Here is a 21,688-nt window from a genome sequence, read left to right as displayed (position 1 = left end):
GATCGGGGATGCGGCTTGTCACCCTGACACAGCCCAGCCCCGATCGTAGTAAAGAGCCAATGAAATTGTCTCTTTACCAAGTGAACGGCTGTGTCCAATCACAGCCGGTCACAGAATATAAACAAACCACGGTAACGAGATGTTACCGGGTTCTCCGCCTCACACACTGATCGTGTGTGAGGATGAAATTGCGATAACATCCCGTTACCACCTAGTGTACACCAATCACACACTGATTACCCCCCCAATAAAGTGGACCTGTCACCACCCACAAAGTACTTGTCACCACCCATCAAAGTGCCTGTCATCACCCATCACAGCCCATCTGAGTACCCGAGTACCTGTCCCAGCCCATCTGAGTACCCAAGTACCTGTCCTAGCCCATTTTGAGTACCCGAGTACCTGTCCCAGCCCATCTGAGTACCTGTCAGCCCATCTGAGTACACAAGTACCTGTCACAGTCCATCTGAGTACCTGAGCACCTGTCAGCCCATCTGAGTACCCGAGTACCTGTCCCAGCGCATCTGAATACCCGCCTACCTGAGTACCTGTCCCAGCCCATCTGAGTACCTGTCCCAGCCCATCTGAGTACCCGAGTACCTGTCACAGCCCATCTGAGTACCCGAGTACCTGAGTACCTGTCACAGCCCATCTGAGTACCCAAGTACCTGAGTACCCATCACAGCCCATCTGAGTACCTGAGTACCTGTCACAGTCCATCTGAGTACCCGAGTACCTGTCCCAGCCCATCTGAGTACCTGTCCCAGCCCATCTGAGTACCCAAGTACCTGTCACAGCCCATCTGAGTACCTGTCCCAGCCCATCTGAGTACCCGAGTACCTGTCACAACCCATCTGAGTACCCGAGTACCTGAGTACCTGTCACAGCCCATCTGAATACCTGAGTACTTGAGTATCTGTCACAGCCCATCTGAGTACCCGAGTACCTGTCACAGCCCATCTGAGTACCTGTCACAGTTCATCTGAGTACCTGTCACAGTTCAACTGAGTACCCGAATGCCTGTCACCAGCCCGTCGGCGTACCTGAGTACCTGTCACCAGCCCGTGGGAGTACCCGAGTACCTGTCACCGGCCCGTCGGAGTACCCGAGTACCTGTCACCAGCCCGTCGGAGTACCCGAGTACCTGTCACTAGCCCATCGGAGTACCCGAGTACCTGTCACCAGCCCATCAGAGTACCCGAGTACCTGTCACCAGCCCGTCGGAGTACCCGAGTACCTGTCACCAGCCCGTCGGAGTACCCGAGTACCTGTCACCAGCCCGTTGGAGTAACAGAGTACCTGTCACCAGCCCGTCGGAGTAACAGAGTACCTGTCACCAGCCCGGAGTAACAGAGTACCTGTCACCAGCCCGTCGGAGTAACAGAGTACCTGTCACCAGCCCGTCGGAGTAACAGAGTACCTGTCACCAGCTCGTCGGAGTACCCGAGTACCTGTCTCCAGCCCGTCGGAGTACCCGAGTACCTGTCATCAGCCCGTCGGAGTACCCGAGTACCTGTCACCAGCCCGTTGGAGTAACGGAGTACCTGTCACCAGCCCGTCGGAGTAACAGAGTACCTGTCACCAGCTCGTCAGAGTACCCGAGTACCCATTTGCAGCCCATGCCTCATAGAATACACATTGGGGTGTTTGCTTTCCAAAATGGGGTCATTTTGTGGGCAATTCCATTGTCCTGGTGCTCCAGGACCTTCAAAAGTGTGATAGGTAGGAATGAAATGAGATGTGTCATTTATGCTCCTAGAACGCCTGAAGGTACCACTTCAATGTTGGACCTCTGTATAAGGCCAGGCTGTATAAAAGTCTCACATATGTGGTATCGCAATACTCAGGAGGAGTAGCAGAATGTGTTTTGGGGTGTAATTGTTGCTATATACATGCTATGTGTTAGAAATATCTTATAAATGGACAACTTTGTGTAAAAAAATAAAAACTAATTTAATTTTCTTTCCATGTTTTCCGAAGACTTGTGTAAAAAAATTAACCGTTCAAAAGACTCATAATGCTTCATAGAATATACTTTGGGGTGTTTGTTTTCCAAAATGGGGTCATTTCATGGGTAATTCACAAATGTAATAGGTCGTTAGGAAATTAGAGGTGTCATTTATGCTCCTAGAACACCTGATGGCGCTCCCTGCATGTTGGGCCTCTGTATGTGGACATGCTGTGTAAAAGTCACATACATGTGGTATCGCCATACTCAGGATTAGTAGCAGAATGTATTTTGGGGTGTAATTTTTGCTATGTACATGCTTTGCTTTGAGTTAGAAATACCTTATAAACTGACCACTTTGTGTAAAAAAAAAATGTTTTCATTTTCTTTCCATGTTTTCCGAAGACTTGTGGAAAAAAATGAACTGTTCAAAAGACTCATTGTGCCTCATAGAATATACATTGGGGTGTCTGCTTTCCAAAATGGGGTAATTTTGTGGGTAATTCTACTGTCCTGGTGCTCCAGGGCCTTCACAAATGTAATAGGTCGTTAGGAAATTAGAGGTGTTGTTTATGCTCCTAGAACCGCTTACGGTGTTCCCTGCATGTTGGATCTCTCTGTGTGGCCAGCCTGTGTAAAAGTCCCACACATGTAGTATTGCCAAACTCGGGAAGAGTTGCAGAATGTATTTTGGGGTGTAATTGGAAGTATGCATATGCTGTGTATGAGAAATAACTTGTTATTATGACAATTTTGTAAAAACAAAAAAAACAAAAACATTCTTCTTTTTCCCAAGAATTGCGGGAAAAAATTACAACTTCAAAAAACTCACCATGCCTCTTACTAAATACCTTGGACTATCTACTTTTCCCAAAAATTTTGGGGGGGTTTTTGTACTTTATTGACATTTCAGAACTTCAAGAAATGAGATAGGCCTTCAGTACATCAGGTGTGATCAGATGTGATCAATTTTCAATGATTTTCACCATAGCTTGTAGACTTTATAACTTTCAAAGAGACTAAATAATATCCTCTAATTTGGTTTATTTTTCCAAAGAGATGTAGCCGTATACATTTTGGCCCAAATTTATGAACAAAAATTACTTATTTGCAAAATTTTATCATAGAAACAAAAAAATGTTTTTTTTTCAAAATTTTCGCTCTTTTTTCACTTATGTCGCAAAAAATAAAAAACCCAGTGGTGATTAAATACCACCAAAAGAAAGCTCTATTTGTATGAAAAAAATGATAACAATTTTGTTTGGGTACAGTGTTGCATGACTGAGTTATTGGCATTCAAAATGTGAGAGCGCTGAAAGCTAAAAATTGGTCTGGTAAGGAAGGTGTATAAATGCCCTGTATTGAAGTGGTTAATAAAGGTCAGTTTATTACTAAAATTGCAGTGTATACATGGGCATATCTGTGTAGTGGTTACTGCGCTTCTTTCAAACTGATCCGCAGGTGCAGTGCACCTTCAGGTTACCTGCACTGAGGCATAGACTTCTGTTATTACCTGCGGGTTTGGTGAGCTTTCAGAAAGTGCACCACACCTGCAGGATATAATAGAAGTCTATGGTAAAGTGTAGCTAATCCGCAGGAAAGACACAGGTGCACTGCACTGCATTAGTGTGAAAGGCCCCTTTCTGTCCAATTAAATCAAACCCTCCATTCACCTCTATGAAACGGCAGATGTAAACAGATTTCCCTATCCCATTGATCCTTTTTAGCTATCTGTAAGGAGGTAATTCTTCCCAGTGACCACCAGTGTTCCTTTGTGTTGAAAAGGTTGAGAAAGGCTGCTCTAGAGTCTCTGCTTTCAGAATATATATAACATTTGGGGGGGTTTATGTCATCTTCAAGCCTAAAATAGTTTTTTAAACATGTAAACAATAAAAAAAAAAAATATTTGCAAAAAATGCTCTGGCAGTGATAGGGTTAAGTCTCCTTATTTCTGGTCATGTGACTACGATTTTACATTTTCCCTGGACTCAGGTCAGCCTGTCAGTTTTTTTTTCCCCACTGTAAGAATTTAAAAATAAATGCTAGTTTGTCTTGCAGTTCATTTTTAACATGAGATTTGGATGGACAGATAGCCATTAATGTATCTAATATTCAGTTATATTTTGTATATACAGGGACATGAAATCACCTGCCAGCATTATTTTTAAATCCTAACTGAAATGTTAGTTTAAATTGCCTGAATTTTTTTAATATTAATTTCTAACATTGATTTACCCTTGGCACCATGAAAGTCCTGCTTCCATACTAAACAAAAATTGTATATATTTAGGACGTGGTGCCCTTTGACCTTCCCTCTTCCCAGCATTGGTTATGGTTTATATTAATGACATCAATTTATATTATTTCTATCATTACATTAATATCCCCATTGCACTGCACAGGTCTCATGGCTTGGGCACTTTACTCCTATGCCCATATATGGTATTGTCTTGGACACATGCCAAGATTCTGGCAGTTGGTATAGGAGTGGCAGTTGGCAGTTGCTATAGCAACGGCAGTAGATATAAGAGAGGCCAGTTGTTGTCAGAGTCAGTTGTTGCTGGGAGTGTGAGGAGGTAGGTCATGCTTTGCTCTGCACAAATTGTAGAATATGTGTGTGTTTGTATAAAGGGGGGCAGGGTGCCGGTACATGAAAACCAAAGCTGGGCATAATTCTATGGTATGTTCTCCTTACAAAACAGCCATAGTCTATGTAGAAAAGCCTCCATACAATATTATTTATTGCAATATGGCAATTTTTCTTTCAATTACATTACACTAATTACATTAATTATATTAATGAATAACATCATTGCATTATCACAGTAATTCATAACATTTCACAAATGATATGATTATATTAGATCAATTACTGCATTATATTACATTAGTTAATTGGAGAAAAGGGGGCGGAGCAGCCAAGTCTGTGATTTGAACTATTTTTAGATTCCACCTGATCTTTTAGTTTAAATCACCTGCAAGCCGGTACATGATATCCAAAGCTGGGAATAGTCCTAGAGTATGTTTTCTTTAGAAAGCAGCCATAGCCAATGTAGAAAAGCCTGCACTAAGGAAGTGAAAGGGTTATTCCGCCGTGGGGGAAGGGCAGTAAAAGACTTTTCCCTCAGCCCTGCAGTGACATCACTGGTTCTATCTAGCATATTATTGGGAATTATATTACATTACATTATATATATATATATATATATATATATATATATATATATATATATATATATTATAACTATATTATATAAAAGAAGAAAAAAAGAGTGAGAGTTTGGGTTTGCTACCTTTATCTCTCATTTCTTTACCTTAAGGCCCCTTCCACACTGGGGCGGTGCGGGCGTCGGCGGTAAAACGGTGGTATTTTTACTTACGCTTTACCGCCGTTATAGCGGTTTTAACTCCCGCTAGCGGCCGAAAAAGGGTTAAAATTGCCCGCAAAGCACGCTGCAGTGGCGCTTTGCCAGCGGTATAGCTGCGCTGCCCCATTGAATTCGATGGGTAGGAGCGGTGAATACACCGCTCCAAAGATGCTGCTATCAGGACTTTTTTTACCGTCCTGCTAGCGCACCGCTCCAGTGTGAAAGCCCTCCGGCTTTCATACTGGAGTGAAAGGAGACGCTTTTTTCAGCCGCTATACAGGCGCTATTTTTAGCGCTGTAGCGCCTGAAAAAACGTGTCAGTGTGAAAGGGGCCTTAATACATCGATCCCACAATCATTGGTGTTTACTGGCACTCTATACCCCCCCACACCTCCCAACTTTTAAACAAATGATCCCATCATCATAGGTGGTCAGCGGCTCTTTAAAGGAAAAGGGATTAAAAATCAGTTAAAATCAAGACGTTACTACCTTTGCCTGTGGCTCTTGTTCAGTAGTTGTTTAATGTTTAACATTAGTTGTAGTTATGGTCAATGACTTTGTGTGATGTCTGGTTACAAGAATTTATTACTAAATATTGTCTTTTTCTATCTTTACAGATTTAGTGGCCGACAACTTTTTGAGATTTGAGAAATTTGAGGTTTAGCAGGCGTTTGGTAAACGTTTGGGAAACGTATTCATTGTCTTAAAGAGCATCCGATTTTATTTGGAGTTTTCAGAGACAAATTTCAAGATGAGCTATTCAGTAAGTATCTATATATTTTTTCACTATTCTTATATGACTTCACACTCACAACTGCACATACACAAAGGAGAACAAAGGCTCTTGACATTATTGACCTAATATGGTCAGACTTTTTCGCTACATTTTCACTTCCTGTGAAGAACGCATTTCCTGTCCCTGGGTGACTATACTCACTCCTCCACTGTATCTATGTAAGAACTCATTGCTGCCACCCAGGCAGGACTACAAACATGTCTGCCTTTGTTTATTCCAATTACATGGGAGATGGGAAAATTAGCAGTTTACAGAAAAAAAATTAATTTGATAATGCTGTCTATTCACAGCATTTTTTGACAGGTCAGCGGGTACTTTCTGTACTTGCTGAAAATCATGAAAAATGAAAACTAAAGCAGCCATCACATCTAAGGACTATCTAACTTCAACATATTAAATGTTTGTTCTTGACTTTAATTGTCCTTTAAAATTCTATGTGAAGACGTTTATAATTTTTGTATAGAGTGGTGAGAATTTAGACACTGTGTTGAGTTGTTATTGTTATCTGTATTGCCGCTTAGGAGTGGTAATTTAAAAAATTCTGAGCAATTGGGGAGGTAAAGTCTTAAAATGGGGACACCCAATCCTGTGACAATTAAGATAGAAATTACATTCATTTTAGAGAGATTTTCTCAAATTTCCCGTTGCATCTCTAGGACAAGAAGTGATGAGAAATCTCCTGATCACAGGAAAAAAAGAAAAACTCCATAGGGGTTTTAACTCTTCCCTATACTATCTAAAATTATAACAAAAGGTTGTGGCTCAGCATACACTTTAAGAAAACTGTATACAGCGAGGAACGATGCCAAACATAGTCAGACATAGAATATGAGTTTACATTCACCTCATGTAATGCAGATCAAATATGAACATTTTTTTCAGAAACTTCACAATCATATAATAAACCATACAAAACAAAATCCAAATGAATGCCAATGTTACGCAACTTTTAAATATGAATTTAGGCTGATCTTCTTCTTTTCATTCATAGGGAAAAATGAACACCATCAACTATAGGAGAGTTGATGAGGCGAGCAAATGGGATAAAGTAAGGAGTGTAAAGGAGAAGTGGTTGGAAGAAGAACGCAAGAGAGAGGAGGCTAAAGAGAAACAGAGAAAAGCAGAGGCGAGGGCTAAAGAGCAGAAGAGAAAGGAAAAGGAGGAACAGAGAAGGAAGGAACAATTCAGAGAGGAGGAGGAGAGAAAATGGGAAATCAAAAAAATAGAAGAAAAGAAGCTGCTGGAAGCAGTTCGCAAGAGGGATGAAGCCAATTGGAGAAAAGCAGAGGAGGAGAGAGAAAAACAAAAGAGAGAGGAAAAAGAGGAACAGCAAAGGGAGGAAAAATGCAGAGAGGAGGAGAAGAGAAAATGGGAAAACAAAAAAAGAGAAGAGAAGAAGCTGCTGGAAGCAGTTCGCAAGGGGGAGGAAGCCAATTGGATAAAAGCAGAAGAGAAGATCGATGAACAGAAGAGAAAGGATAAGGAGGAACAGGGAAAGGAGGAAAAACTCATTAATGAGGAGGCGAAAAAATGGAAAAACAGAATAGGAGCAGAAAAGAAGCAGCTTGAAGGGGATCGCATGTACGAAGAAGCTACTTGGAGAAAAGCAGAAGAGATAAGAAAAGAACAGAAGAGAAAGGAAGAAGAGGAACAAAGAAGGATGGCAAAAATCAGAGATGAGGAGCAGCGCAAATGGGAACAGAAAAAAAGAGAAGAAAGGAAGCATCTGGATGATGATCGCAAGAGGGAGGAAGCTCAATGGAAAAAAGCAGAGGAGAGGAGAAAAGAACAGACGAGAAAGGATAAAGAGGAACTGAGAAGGAAGGAAAAATTCAGAGATGAGGAGCAGCGCAAATGGGACAAGAAAAAAAGAGATGAGAAGAAGCAGCTGGAAGAAGATTTTGAGAGGGAGGAAGCCAATTTGAGGAAGACAAGAGAAAAACAGAAGAGAAAGGAAGAGGAGAAACAGAGAAGGGAGGAAAAATTAAAAGCTGAGGAGGCGGAAATATGGGAAAACAGAAAAAGAGAAGAGAAGATGCAAAGACTAGAGCAGGAGAGGCTGCAAGAAAATTACAAGAGGGAAGAAGCTGAATGGAAAAAAGCAGAGGACAATAGAGAAAAACAGAAGACAAGGGAAGAAGAAGATCAGAGAAGGCTGGACAGAATCATAAATGGGGAGGCAAGAAAATGGGAAAACACAAAAGAAGAAGAGGTGAAGCTGCTGGAAGAATATCGCAAGAAAGAGGAGTCTAAATGCAGAAAAGCAGAGGAGAAGAGAGAAGGAAGGAAGAAAGAGAAAGAAAGGGAACAGATAACAATGGACAGACTCAGAGATAAGCAGACGCAAAGATGGGAAAACAGAAAAACAGAAGAGGAGAACAGGCTGGAAGAAGATCGCAAGAGAGAGGAGGCTAAATGGAGAAAAGCAGAGGAAAAGAGAGAAGAACAGAAGAGAAGGGAAGAAGAGGAAAAGAAAATCTTGGACGAACTCAGAGATAAGCAGACACAAATATGGGAAGACAGAAAAGCAAAAGAGAAGAAGCAGCTGGAAGAAGACCGCAAGAGAGAGGAGGCTAAATGGAGAAAAGATGAGGAGAAGCGAGAAGAACGAAAGAGACAGGAAAAAGAGGAACAGAGAAGGATGGACAAATTCAGAGCTGAGCAGGTGAGAAAATGGGAAAACAGAAAAGCAGCACAGGAGAAGCAGCTGGAAGAAGATCGCAAGAGAGAGGAGGATAAATGTAAAAGAGCAGAGGAGAGGAGAGAAAAACTGAAAAGATGGGAAAGAGAGGTACAGAAAAGGGAGGACAAATTGAAAGAGGAAGAGGCAAAAAGAAGGGATAAAAAATTAAGAGAACAGTGGATGCAGCAGAAAGAAGATCGCATGAGAGAAGAGGCTAGAAGAAGGGGGCTGATGAAAAAAAGAGATGATTAATGTGAAGAGAATGAGGGGGTTGATAGTTGAAGGAGAGGGAGAGTGGGGGGAAAGTAAGAGGGAAAAAGATAGAAAGAGAGGGAGAAAGGAAGGTCTCTCTCCTTCTTACCTGGGGAATGGGGGAGGAGAGGAGTGAGAGAGGGGGACATGCTCATAGGCGTGAGAGACCCCCTTTCCACCCTCTCTTTCTATCTCCCCCCTTACCTAAGAGAGAGGGGGCTAAATGGAGAAAAGAAGAGGAGAAGCGAGAAGAACAAAGGAGAAGGGAAGAAGAGCCGAGAAGAAGGGGGCTGAAGAAAAAAGAGATGAAAAAAGAGATGAGTAATGTGAAGAGAATGAGGGGGGTAATAGTTGGAGGAGAGGGAAAGAGTGGGGGGAAAGTAAGGGGGAAAAAGATAGAAAGAGAGGGAGAAAGGAAGGTCTCTCTCCTTCATACCTGGGGAATGGGGGAGGAGGCTAAATGGAGAAAAGAAGAGGAGAAGCGAGAAGAACGAAGAGAAGGGAAAAAATGGAACAGAGAAGGATGAAGATCGCATGAGAGAAGAGGCTATATGGAGCAGAGCAGGGCTCTGGGCGGCACAGTGGTGTAGTGGTTAGCACTGTCATCTAGCAGTAAGAAGGGTCGCTGGTTCAAATCCCAACCACGACACTACCTGCCTGGAGTTTGCATGTTCTCCCTGTGCCTGCGTGGGTTTCCTCCGGGTACTCCGGTTTCCTCCCACAAACCAAAGACATGCAGGTAGGTTAATTGGCTTTAATTTAATTGGCTTTTAATTGGCTTAATTGGTGTCTTTATTCAACTTTAATAACTATGAAACTACGAGAGAAGAATAGAATACAATAAAAAATATTGTACAATCCAATATACCGAATTCTTTTTTGATGCAAGGGAGAGTTCCCAGCATTACAACCAATCTGAAGATGCAACATGTGTACTTAAAACAGTTTCTACATATTTAGGTTACAGATAACATTACAGAGTCCATTGAAAATATAGGTGTTAAGATGGGAAAAGAAACAGAGGGGGCAAAGTTAGAAAAGAGAAAAGCAGAGGTGGGGGGGTTCGTTAGCCGAGGTGAGAGGTGGCGCCAGAATTTGCCTCCTGTGCCATGAAATTATAGCTGGTTATTGGCCATTTATGGCCCTCGGAGGTTAATTCCCTCATCTGAGTAAATAAAGAGGTTCCAGATAGCCCAGGTAGACAAGTATTTCTCGTGTTTATGTTATGCAGTAAGTACCAAGTCTTCTAGCTTACTGCATTCCTCCACCTTACGGATCCAATCTGCCACTGTCGGCGGGCTCTGCTGTTTCCAACGAAGCAGTATACATGCCTTCGCTGCATTCAAAAGATGGCGAATCAGTGATTTCTTGTATTTTTTGATCTGTATTTTTGACAGGTGTAAGAGGAAGAAGGCTGCGTTATCTGGTATTAAATAATCCGTAAATCTTTGGGTAAAGTTCCTAACTGTTCTCCAAAAATTCTAGAGTTCAGAGCAGGACCAAAAGATGTGAAGCATTGTGCCCTCCTCCTGCTCGCACTGCCAACAGCGGTCCGAAGTGTTGGGGAAGCATTTGTGCAACCTGGAAGGCGTGAGGTACCACCTCGTCCAGATTTTATAGTTAGTCTCCTGTGTTTTTGTGCAAATTGACGTTTTGACCGCACAGCTTACGATTTTCTGTTTTGGGTTTCCAAAAATTTGCAACCAAGCTCGCCCTCCCATCCAGCCAGACCGAGTAGATAAGGTTGTGTGGGTGGCGAGTTAATCAGCGAGTACATTTTGGACAGGATTCTTGCCAGTGGCTCAGTACCTGTGCAATACTCTTCAAAAGTGGTTAGTGGACGGGCAAAGTCCTGCGGGTCTGAGATCGAGTGAAGGAAGTGGTGTAACTGCACCACTTTCCAGAAGGGTAGTCGGTAGGTGCCTACCCCCTCAGTCAGTTCTGGTAAGGTGAGCCAACGTCCCGCTATTACAAACTTAGCGACATGGTCCAACCCTGCGCACCTCAACCCACCAAACTCAGAGGACTGAAGGCCTGGTGTAAGATCAGAATGTCCCAGAATTGGGTAGAGCGGAGAGTTGTGCGAAGTGAGGGACGACTGCACAGCCGTCTGCCTACTGTGACGTAGTGTGGTACCCATGAGTGGATGTGTTTTCAGTCTTGAGGGGAGAGAGGCGAAGCACCATAACGCTCCCTTTAATGGGATGTTTGTCTGAGCTTGCTCAATCTGCACCCATAGTTTAGTCCCTCTATTTCGTCTCCAGTCTAGCAAGCGTCCTATGTGTGTGGCCTGAAAGTATTGTTTAATGTCCGGTACTCCCAAGCCTCCCTGCTGTTTGGCAATGACATCTGTACCCTATTTAAGTGTGTTTTTTTGTTGGCCCAGATAAAGCGTGAAAAAAGGGCATGGACCTGCTTAAAGATAGAGTGTGGTATATGAATGGGAAGGGCTTGGAGGAGATAGAGGATTTTGGGTAAGATACACATTTTCAGGAGGTTACATCTGCCGAACCACGAGTGCAGCCCTCTATTCCAGTTTTCTAATAGGGTGTGGGCCTTGGTCAAGATACGGGGGAAGTTGAGCTCATATCTACTGGAATATGGTTCCTAAGTATTTTAGTGCTACAGCTGTTCACCTGAAACGAAAGTGGGCTTGCATTGAACGCATTACTGAAGGGGCGATGGCTATTCCCATGGCTGCTGATTTTGAAAAATTTATATTTAGATTTGATAGCGCACCATAGGCATCAAATTCTTTAAGAAGATTTGGGAGGGAGATCCTAGGATTGGTCAAAGAAAACAGCAGGTCGTCGGCATAAGCCGAGATTTTACAATGAATGCCACCTAGGGAGAGGCCCTGAATATCAGGGTTCAGGCGTATTTTGCATAGAAAAGGCTCTAGTGAGAGCGCAAATAGGAGGGGGGACAACGGGCACCCCTGCCTTGTTCCATTCATGATACAGAAAGGAGCTGAGAGGAGGCCATTGCTTTCACCTGCGCCGTGGGGTTAGAATAGATACTGTTGATCCAATTGAGCATCCTGTCTCCCAGGTCTATATGACGGAGCACTGCAAGCATGAACTTCCAGTTCACCCTGTCAAACACTTTCTCAGCGTCGGTCAGGGCTGGACTGGGACAGAAAATTGGCCCTGGACTTCATTCAGACCGGCCCACTTTAATTTTGCAAACACGCACAAAAACAGTATGTAAACTATACACAATTGCGCAAAAAAATAAGATAAAATTATTCATCAGTTACTGTGACCAGTGCCATTAAATTATTCATCAGTTACTGTGACCAGTGCCATTAAATTATTCATCAGTTACCGTGGCCAGAGCCATTAAATTATTCATCAGTTACCGTGGCCAGAGCCATTAAATTATTCATCAGTTACCGTGGCCAGTGCCATTAAATTATTCATCAGTTACCGTGGCCAGAGCCATTAAATTATTCATCAGTTACCGTGGCCAGTGCCATTAAATTATTCATCAGTTACTGTGGCCAGAGCCATTAAATTATTCATCAGTTACTGTGGCCAGAGCCATTAAATTATTCATCAGTTAACGTGGCCAGTGCCATTAAATTATTCATCAGTTACTGTGGCCAGTGCCATTAAATTATTCATCAGTTACTGTGGCCAGAGCCATTAAATTATTCATCAGTTACTGTGGCCAGAGCCATTAAATTATTCATCAGTTACCGTGGCCAGTGCCATTAAATTATTCATCAGTTACTGTGGCCAGAGCCATTAAATTATTCATCAGTTACTGTGGCCAGAGCCATTAAATTATTCATCAGTTAACGTGGCCAGTGCCATTAAATTATTCATCAGTTACTGTGGCCAGTGCCATTAAATTATTCATCAGTTACTGTGGCCAGAGCCATTAAATTATTCATCAGTTACTGTGGCCAGAGCCATTAAATTATTCATCAGTTACCGTGGCCAGAGCCATTAAATTATTCATCAGTTACTGTGGCCAGTGCCATTAAATTATTCATCAGTTAACGTGGCCAGTGCCATTAAATTATTCATCAGTTACTGTGGCCAGTGCCATTAAATCAATAATTGACCAGTGGCATTAAATAATAATCAGTTACCGTGACCAGTGACATTAATATTAATTTAATGGCACTGGTCAATTATTAATTTAATGTCACTGGCCACGGTAACTGATCAATAATTTAATGCCACTGCTCACGGTAATTGATGATCAGTTACCGTGGCCAGTGACATTAAATTAATAATTGACCAGTGGCATTAAATTAATATTAATGCCACTGGTCACGGTAACTGATTATTATTTAATGCCACTGGTCAATTATTCATTTAATAGCACTGGCCATGGTAACTGATGAATAATAATCAGTTACCATGACCAGTGGCAGTACATTTACCCTTCCCCCCCTCCCCCGCCATGCTGCATATTAGAGAAATCACAGACACTGACAGTAACAGCCAGACTCTCAATTTATTATTAAGCATGCTGCCATGCAGCCTGCATCCCATATAGCGTCTGATTAGCTTATTATTTAGTGCTTACTTACTTACTGATCGACTTTTCTTTGTCCCCTGACCCTGTCTGTGCTGCTGTCTGGAGTGGACTTGCTGTAAGGAATTTTCAGGTTCCTCCTCGGCGGCGCTGGCTCCTCTTGGTTGCGGTCGCAAACAGCAAAGCTTGGGCAGCAGCTTACTATGCTCCGGCTCCTCCCATGTCCTCGGGCTGCCTCTGCCCTCCAGCCGTGAGTGACGTCATGGCGCCGGGACAAGGAGGCAGCCTGTAATGTAGGGTGACCACGTTTCCAAACTGTCATTCAGGGACACCCCCCCCCCCCCCAAAAAAAAAGATGATTTTTTAGCCAATTTTTGGGGCAGGGGCATATGAAATCAGCAGACCTGTGTGCAAGATCAAAAGCGGGCCCTAGGCATTAAGAACAACAACACATGTCTTAAATTGCACTAAATATTGGCTTAAAGGGGGTGTTGTTTAGGGCTGCAACTAACGATTATTTTCATAATCGATTAGTTGGTCGATTATTGTTTTGATTAATCGGTTAATAACCTTAAAAAAAAAAGTGGGTCAAATTGACGTTTAATAAATAGGGAATGCGGAGTGTATGGTGGTGAGTAATATGTACAGGAGAGGAGTGCAGAATGTATGGCGGGGGGTAATATGTACAGGAGAGGAGTGCGGAGTGTATGGCAGGGGGGTAATATGTACAGGAGAGGAGTGCAGAATGTATGGCGGGGAGTAATATGTACAGGAGAGGAGTGCGGAGTGTATGGCGGGGGGTGATATGTACAAGAGAGGAGTGTATGGCAGGGGGGTAATATGTACAGGAGAGGAGTGTATGGCAGGGGGGTAATATGTACAGGAGAGGAGTGTATGGCAGGGGGGTAATATGTACAGGAGAGGAGTGTATGGCAGGGGGGTAATATGTACAGGGGAGGAGTGCGGAGTGTATGGCAGGAGGGTAACATGTACAGTGGAGGAGTGCGGAGTGTATGGCAGGGGGGTAACATGTACAGGGGAGGAGTGCGGAGTGTATGGCAGGGGGGTAATATGTACAGGGGAGGAGTGCGGAGTGTATGGCAGGAGGGTAACATGTACAGTGGAGGAGTGCGGAGTGTATGGCAGGGGGGTAACATGTACAGTGGAGGAGTGCGGAGTGTATGGCAGGAGGGTAACATGTACAGGGGAGGAGTGCGGAGTGTATGGCAGGGGGGTAACATGTACAGGGGAGGAGTGCGGAGTGTATGGCAGGGGGGTAATATGTACAGGGGAGGAGTGCGGAGTGTATGGCAGGGGGGTAATATGTACAGGGGAGGAGTGCGGAGTGTATGGCAGGAGGGTAAAATGTACAGTGGAGGAGTGCGGAGTGTATGGCAGGGGGGTAACATGTACAGTGGAGGAGTGCGGAGTGTATGGCAGGAGGGTAACATGTACAGGGGAGGAGTGCGGAGTGTATGGCAGGGGGGTAGTTAGTGGAGAGAGGAGGAAGAGGAGTGCACCTCCTGATAGTCTGTCAAAGTTCCAAGGATACCAGACAGTACAATTATCCCCGTGATAGCAGCCAGTTTGTCTTTGAAGATGGGGAAGGGGGCAAGTTGTGAAAGAAGAATACTTGCAGTGATTTGGGGGTATAAGAGCATGCTGTATGTTCTAGGAGGGCACACTTTGGGAGGGGAGAGAAATTGTGCAGGAAGGGGGGGGGGTTGAATAAAAAAATCTGACCCCCCCCCCCCTCCAGCACAATTTCTCTCCTTTGCTAAAGTGCCTCCTAGCACATACAGCATGCTCTTATCCCCCAAAATCACTGCAAGTATTATTTTTTGACAACTTGCCCCATGTCTCTGTGTCTTCTTCTCCTGCAAGTGCCAAGCACAAACCTCAGATCAGCACATCCCGTCCTGTTGTGTCCATTCTCCTCTCTCTCCTCTCCCTCCTTCTCCTGTCTGTGAGCCGAGGAAAAGGGGGAGGGGACTTCAGTCCATGTGTCAGTGTGAGGTGGGCAGGAGGGGGGAGGAAGGGAGAGATGCCGTGCAGTACACACTGTAATCGCAGCGTGTGGGAACAGAAATACCTCACACAAGCTGCAGCCTGCAAGCCAGTCACTGGAGCCAATTGCGGAGGTAAAAGAACCTGCAGTGACTCCCAGCAGCACTAGCGCGGAGGAGGAGGATGTAAAATCCTCCTCCGCATTCAACGCTGGGCTGTGACGTCACTGGTTGCCAGACGCAAGGCGGCTATAGCAACCAGTGATCAGGAGGAGGTGGAGGCGGAGATAGAGCCAGCGCTATGGAGGCTCGGTCCGCCCCTGTTCCCAGATTGTCAATTTCATTCCGGGACAATTTATGCCAGCATCACGAGGGGGTGGTGCTTGTGTGCCGGGTGCAGGAGCAGAGCTGCCGCCACCAGCCTTATTGTAACACAGGACAGACACGGAGAGTCCAGGGAGAGTGTAGTGATTAAAACACATAACACACTGTCTGACAACCGGCCCACTGAGCCAATCGGCCCACCGGGAAACTCCCGGTAGTCCCGATGGCCAGTACAGGCCTGGCGTCGGTGCTCAGAAATACGCAGGGAGAGCCCTCAGTGCTGGCAACATGGAGGAGGTTTAAAACTTTAATGGTATTGTCTCAAGCCTCCCTGGTGGGTATGAAACCCACCTGTCTAGATGGATTAAAGACTGGAGATGATTTGCCAGCCTGGAAGACAGGATCTTGGTGTACAATTTTAAGTCTGTGTTGAACAGAGATATGGGTCTATAGCTTCCGCACAGGGTGGGATCCTTATCCTCTTTGGGGGATCAAGGAAATGTGGGCTTTTAACATGTCTCTGGGAAGGATTGCTTCTGTCCCAATTGAATTAAAGAACGCTACCATTCGTGGGCCTATAATGGGAAGGAAGATTTTGTAGTAATGAATGGTATATCCATCTGGGCCCAGGGCTTTCCCTAATTTCATGGAACTGATGGTCGTCTGCAGCTCTTCTAAGTTTATGGGTGTAAGCAGAATACAATTTTGGGACTTTAAATGAAGCGAGCATCAAAGACGTGCCCGCCTCCATCCCTATCAAAATATTAAAAATGGGGGGAGGGGGGAGAAGGGAAGAAAGTGGGACTTTAGATGAAGCACACAGCAAGTAAACAAGTTGGTCAAGCGACTAGAAAGTTATATTTATTCATATTTCATAATCCATAATCCACCATAAAACATTTTGGGCATCAAGCCTCTAAAAAAACATTTTGGGCATCAAACCTCTATAAGGTGGATCTTGGATAAGCATACAATGTATAGAAAATGTATCCCAATCCGACAGACCTTAACATTTGAAAAAAGCAGCAATGATAATTAATGCATATAGTACACTTTCATAATTTCATAATAAATTATATTGAATACAAATAAAATCAAATGATGTCTTATTGTTCCATGATTAAAGTAGAAATAAAAAATGATAAAAGCTTGACGCGTTTCGCGGCACGACAACCGCTCATCAGGAGCAAAATCATGGAGTAAATCTAAAATAAAATAAAAAAATGAATTAAAAAAAATGAACAAAAAATAATAAAAAATAAAATAACAGAGATTGAGTAAGAAATATAAGAGGAAAAAAAGTATAATTTTATAGTTAATGAGGGCTATGCATCCAACTCACGTCTGCACCCACACACCAGCAGAATAGCATCGGAGATCGCCACAACATCGGAGAGCACAACTCCCGGTCACCACAAAGGCCAGCATGGGCGATACCCACCACAGGCACCTCCAAAGTGAAAATTTGCATGTGTGAAGTGAAGTGTGAATGAAAATCCCAAAGGGGAGCCTAAGCGAGAAAAATGTAAAATAAAAATATATTAATAATGTGTGTCAAAGTGGTGAGAAAAAAAAATTAACATTTAAGTGTACCTATAGCCAAAAAATGGGCCATGAAAAAGTGAACATGGTCCGTCACGTAGAGCAGGTGCACCGACTTTGTCCTGCCCCCAGCACCACGCTGACCGAGACAATACCGACGAGAGGAATGCTTTCACCTGGGCGGCTCAGCCGTCCGGCGATTAGCGCCAGTCCATCTCCCCAGTGTGTCCAAGCCAAGCGATTATGAAATATGAATAAATATAACTTTCTAGTCACTTGACCAACTTGTTTACTTGCTGTGTGCTTCATCTAAAGTCCCACTTTCTTCCCTTCTCCCCCCTCCCCCCATTTTTAAGGTTATGGGTGTCTCTAGCTCATCTCTAACATCTGTAGGGAGGGTTGGCATTTGGGAGCCTGCTACATAGTCGTCAACATCTGATTGAGCGGGTTGACCTCGCGGTAAATTATATAACAGCATAAAAGTCGCCAAATACATTTGAAATCTGTTGTGGGAGGGTAGCCTTCTGGCCATTCGGGCTGGTAATATGAGGGATATAGGCAACTTGTTTTAGTTCCCTGACAGCTCTAGCCAACGTTTTCCCACATTTGTCCCCAGACTCATACACGAGTTGGCGGCAATGTTGTATGGCCGCTTTGGCCTTGAAATGCAGTAGGTCTGTGGTGTGTTTACGGATTGTCCCAAGCTCTAACTCTAGGGCCTGGGAGGGTGCATGCTTGTGTCATGCCTCTGTAGTCGATAAAGAAGCCAAGAGTTTTGAAAGCTGTGCTGATCGTTCTCTTTTTATTCTTGCTCCATGGCTGATTAAGAGTCCCCTCAGGACTGCCTTGTGGGCTTCCCATAGGGAGCCTGGGTTACAGTCTGGTGCATCATTCTCCTGGAAGAATAATGTAGTAATGCCTCGTACACACGATCAAACAATTCGGTGGAAAAGTCCGGCGGACAATCCGCCCGTGTGTAGGCTCCGGCCGACTTTTTTTTACCCAAAAGTCCGCGCTCGCATTTTGGCGGACAGTACGGCCCTGTGTGCACCAGGCCGCCGTACTTTTGAAATGAACTGACTTTTCCCGCCCGGAGAAAAGTCCGCTCATTTTGAGCGTGGCTCCAGGTAGCCGGGGCCAGTTAAGGAAGCGTCGCTGGACCCGTCACCTGGTATGGACTTAAAGGGGAATCCCTACGCAGAAAGATCGGTGTGGGGGTCCCCCCTAGGTCCATATCAGACCCTTATCTGAGCACGCTACCCGGCCAGCCAGGAAAGGGGGTGGGGACAAGCGAGCGCCCCCCTCCTGAGCCGTGCCGTGCCCTCAACATGGGGGGTGCCCTGGGGAAGGTGGGGCCGCGCGCCCCCCCCCCCACCCCACCCCAAAGCACCTTGTCCCCATGTTGATGAGGACAAGGGCCTCTTCCCGACAACCCTGGCCGTTGGATGTCGGGGTCTGCGGGCGGGGGGCTTATCGGAATCGGGAAGCCCCCTTTAATAAGGGGCCACCAGATCCCGGCCCCCTATGTGAATGAGTATGGGGTACAATGTACCCCTACCCATTCACCTGTGGAAAAAAAATAAAAAAAAACACAACACACAAGTTGAGTATTAGTTACTTCCTTCAAGATTTCAGGTACTTGGAGGAGACTCTCATTCAGCCGCCAGAACCGTGAGTTGGCCTTCTGTCTCCCAGTAAGGGTATAGGTCAAGGATACAGGAGCATGGTCTGACCATGTAATATGGCCTATGGAGGAGTTAGTTACTGAGTGTAGTTGATTGTGGGGTATCAAGAAGTAATCAATTATGGAGTAGAGTTTGTGAGTATGCGAATAGTATGTGTAATCCCGTTCACCCGAGTGTTGCAGGCGCTATGCTTTCGCTGGGACGGGGGTATTGACGAGAGGCCCGTGGAAGTATCTGATGTGGGGATCAGGGGCATGTTAAAATCTCCACCCAGAATCAACTGGCTCGACGTAAAATCACTCAGCTTGTTAAGAATGTGTGTGATAAAAGTGCCCTGGTGTTCATTGGGCGCAAATTCCATTGCTAGGGTCATTTGGACGTCCCCGACAATCCCCTTAAGGAACATGTATCAGCCTTCCGGGTCTCGTAGTACTGCCTGACACCTCCACGGGAGTTTACTAGAGATTAGAATGGATACCCCTTTAGTTTTGGCCATTGAGTTGGTAGAGTGGTATGCGATGGGGAAGAATCTGTTTTTGAGAAGTGGGTATTTATCATGTTGAAAGTGAGTTTCCTGAATAAAGGCTACGTCTGTCTGGGACTTCCGAAGGTCATTCATAAGCATGCGCCTTTTTTCTGGGATGTTCAGGCCCTTGGCATTAAGCGAAACTATTTTCATAGAATCCATCACCTCGGCTGTGCAAGGGAGGGGGGAGAGATCAAGAAGGAAGAGGGGAGCACGGGAATGAGGTTAGATGAGACAGACAGGAGTTGAGGAAAGGAAAACGACTAGGACAAGAAAGGGGCCCAAGGAAAAGTTACAAGGTAGGGCCACTCTCCTGTGTGTGGAAAAGTAGTAGTGGTGGAGGTCCCAAGTATAGGACCCGACGTTCTATATAGACAAATTAAAACTTGAACTGACACACTATCCTCCAGATCCTGGGGGTGTGCATAGGCCTATTTGGGGGTAAGGTAGGACTGTAACCGAGAGAGAGGAGGGGCCCCAGCCTCCCCACCCACCCGAACTCAAAGCTTGAAACTTCCATGGTCAAAGAGGAAAAATAATAATAACATGGAGCTGTCAAGAGATACCCTAACAGATACCCCACATTAGGCACTCAACCCTGGCAAGGCAATTCTTTTCAAAAAAGCAGAAACAAAAGTATAAGAACCCCTCTGGCCACCAACCTCCATCTTATTAACATTTCACCAATAGATTACCTCCCCACTGGTGCTATTTGTAGAACATGTCCCCCAATGCTCTCGGTCCACCAGATGGGTCTAAGCATATCAGTCAGGCTGCCCCCCTAACCAGAAAGTCATGAAGGCGGTGGGGACTCAGTGAGGGATCCCCCTTGTCCTCCACCGGTATGCTCTGTATAGCAGGGATCAAAAGTGGCGTACCGGTCTGGAGTTGGAGCCATTCCAGGCAGTCTCAACTGCAAATAGGTCGGCCGCTTGGGCATATGTCCACCCCGAACCCCACTCCCACCGCCCCAGGTGGGCAATAAACTAGCACATAGACCCCCGCCCCCACAAGCAATGCCGGGAGGAGGAGGGGGTGGCGTACAGCAGGAGGTAACAGTCGGCCCCCAACCCGAACACTGCCATACAGGTGACACCTCTTATCAACATCCCACCCACCCACCAGCCCAAGTCAAAGTTAAACTCTGACCCACCTATATAGGCAAGCCCCGTGGAGTAGCAGTGGTGTGAGGGGAAGCGCATGAATGTCACGCTAGCTGAGGCTCCTGTAACAGAGACTCACAGTTGCCCAGGAGGGGCTTGATCCGCCCCATCTATATCCAGGTGTACACAGCCCAGAGGGAGGGAACTCCAGCCCCCCCAGGGATGGCCGGGGTCAAACCCAATGATCAATAGGGAGGCCTACGGCTCCCCCTAACCCAAGCTGTCCCCGGATGGCCGATATTCAGATGAAAAAAAAGGGGGGGCCACAAGTCAGCGGGGGAACCATAAGTCAAGCCCCTAGGTCCTGGTGTGCAGAATCTGCTCGGCAGCTTCCGGGGCTGTTCAAGTCAAGGGTATACCCTTCACCTGCAGAGCGACTGGGGAGGAACCAAAAGTATGAGTTCAAGGCCAGGGGAAAGATGCATAGCATGTACTTACGCTTCACGGGCATCCTCTGGGAATGCTGTGCGTGAGCGCCGACAACTTCGCGGAGGTCTGGGAGGCAATCCCCCGCTCACGCTAGCGCTGTTCCTGCGACCCTGGAAGCCGGGAATGTAACCAAGCCAGTTAGGGATCTCTATCGGCTCAGCCCCCATAAATGCAAAGAGAGCTGGCAGTGACTCGCAAGCGAAGAGTAAAGGAAACCCCAACGGTAAGTGATGTTTCGTCTCCTCACCAGATCTAAGAGTGGTTTCAGCATTGCTCTGCACTGTAACGTTGCCCTGGATATGTCAGGCAGGATCTTTAGCTGTGCTCCATCCAACTCCAGGTCTTGGACATCCCACGCCTTCCGCGCCACAATCTCCTTGTGGGTGTAGTGATGTAGTCTACAAATCACATCCCGCGGTCTGGCTGGGTCCTCCGACCTGGGTCCCAGTGCAGGATGGATCCTGTCGAATGCAAG

General features: G+C 45.3%; 1 protein-coding gene across 1 annotated transcript; it reads left to right on the top strand.

Annotated features, from left to right (window-relative positions):
* The first annotated feature begins 5,937 nt into the window (after window positions 1–5,937).
* On the top strand, window positions 5,938–9,078 carry LOC143962826 (uncharacterized). Its single transcript, XM_077472300.1, has 2 exons — window positions 5,938–6,079; window positions 7,104–9,078. Exons 1-2 carry the CDS (start codon window positions 6,068–6,070, stop codon window positions 9,045–9,047), a joined length of 1,956 nt encoding a protein of 651 aa, XP_077328426.1. The 5' UTR covers window positions 5,938–6,067; the 3' UTR covers window positions 9,048–9,078.
* Window positions 9,079–21,688: the final 12,610 nt, after the last annotated feature.

This window comes from Lithobates pipiens, unplaced genomic scaffold (assembly GCF_037356315.1).
Source record: "Lithobates pipiens isolate NorthernLeopardFrog02 unplaced genomic scaffold, aLitPip1_a1.2 Scaffold_8, whole genome shotgun sequence".
Taxonomy (NCBI): domain Eukaryota; kingdom Metazoa; phylum Chordata; class Amphibia; order Anura; family Ranidae; genus Lithobates; species Lithobates pipiens.
This window is presented reverse-complemented; position numbering and strand designations above follow the sequence as displayed.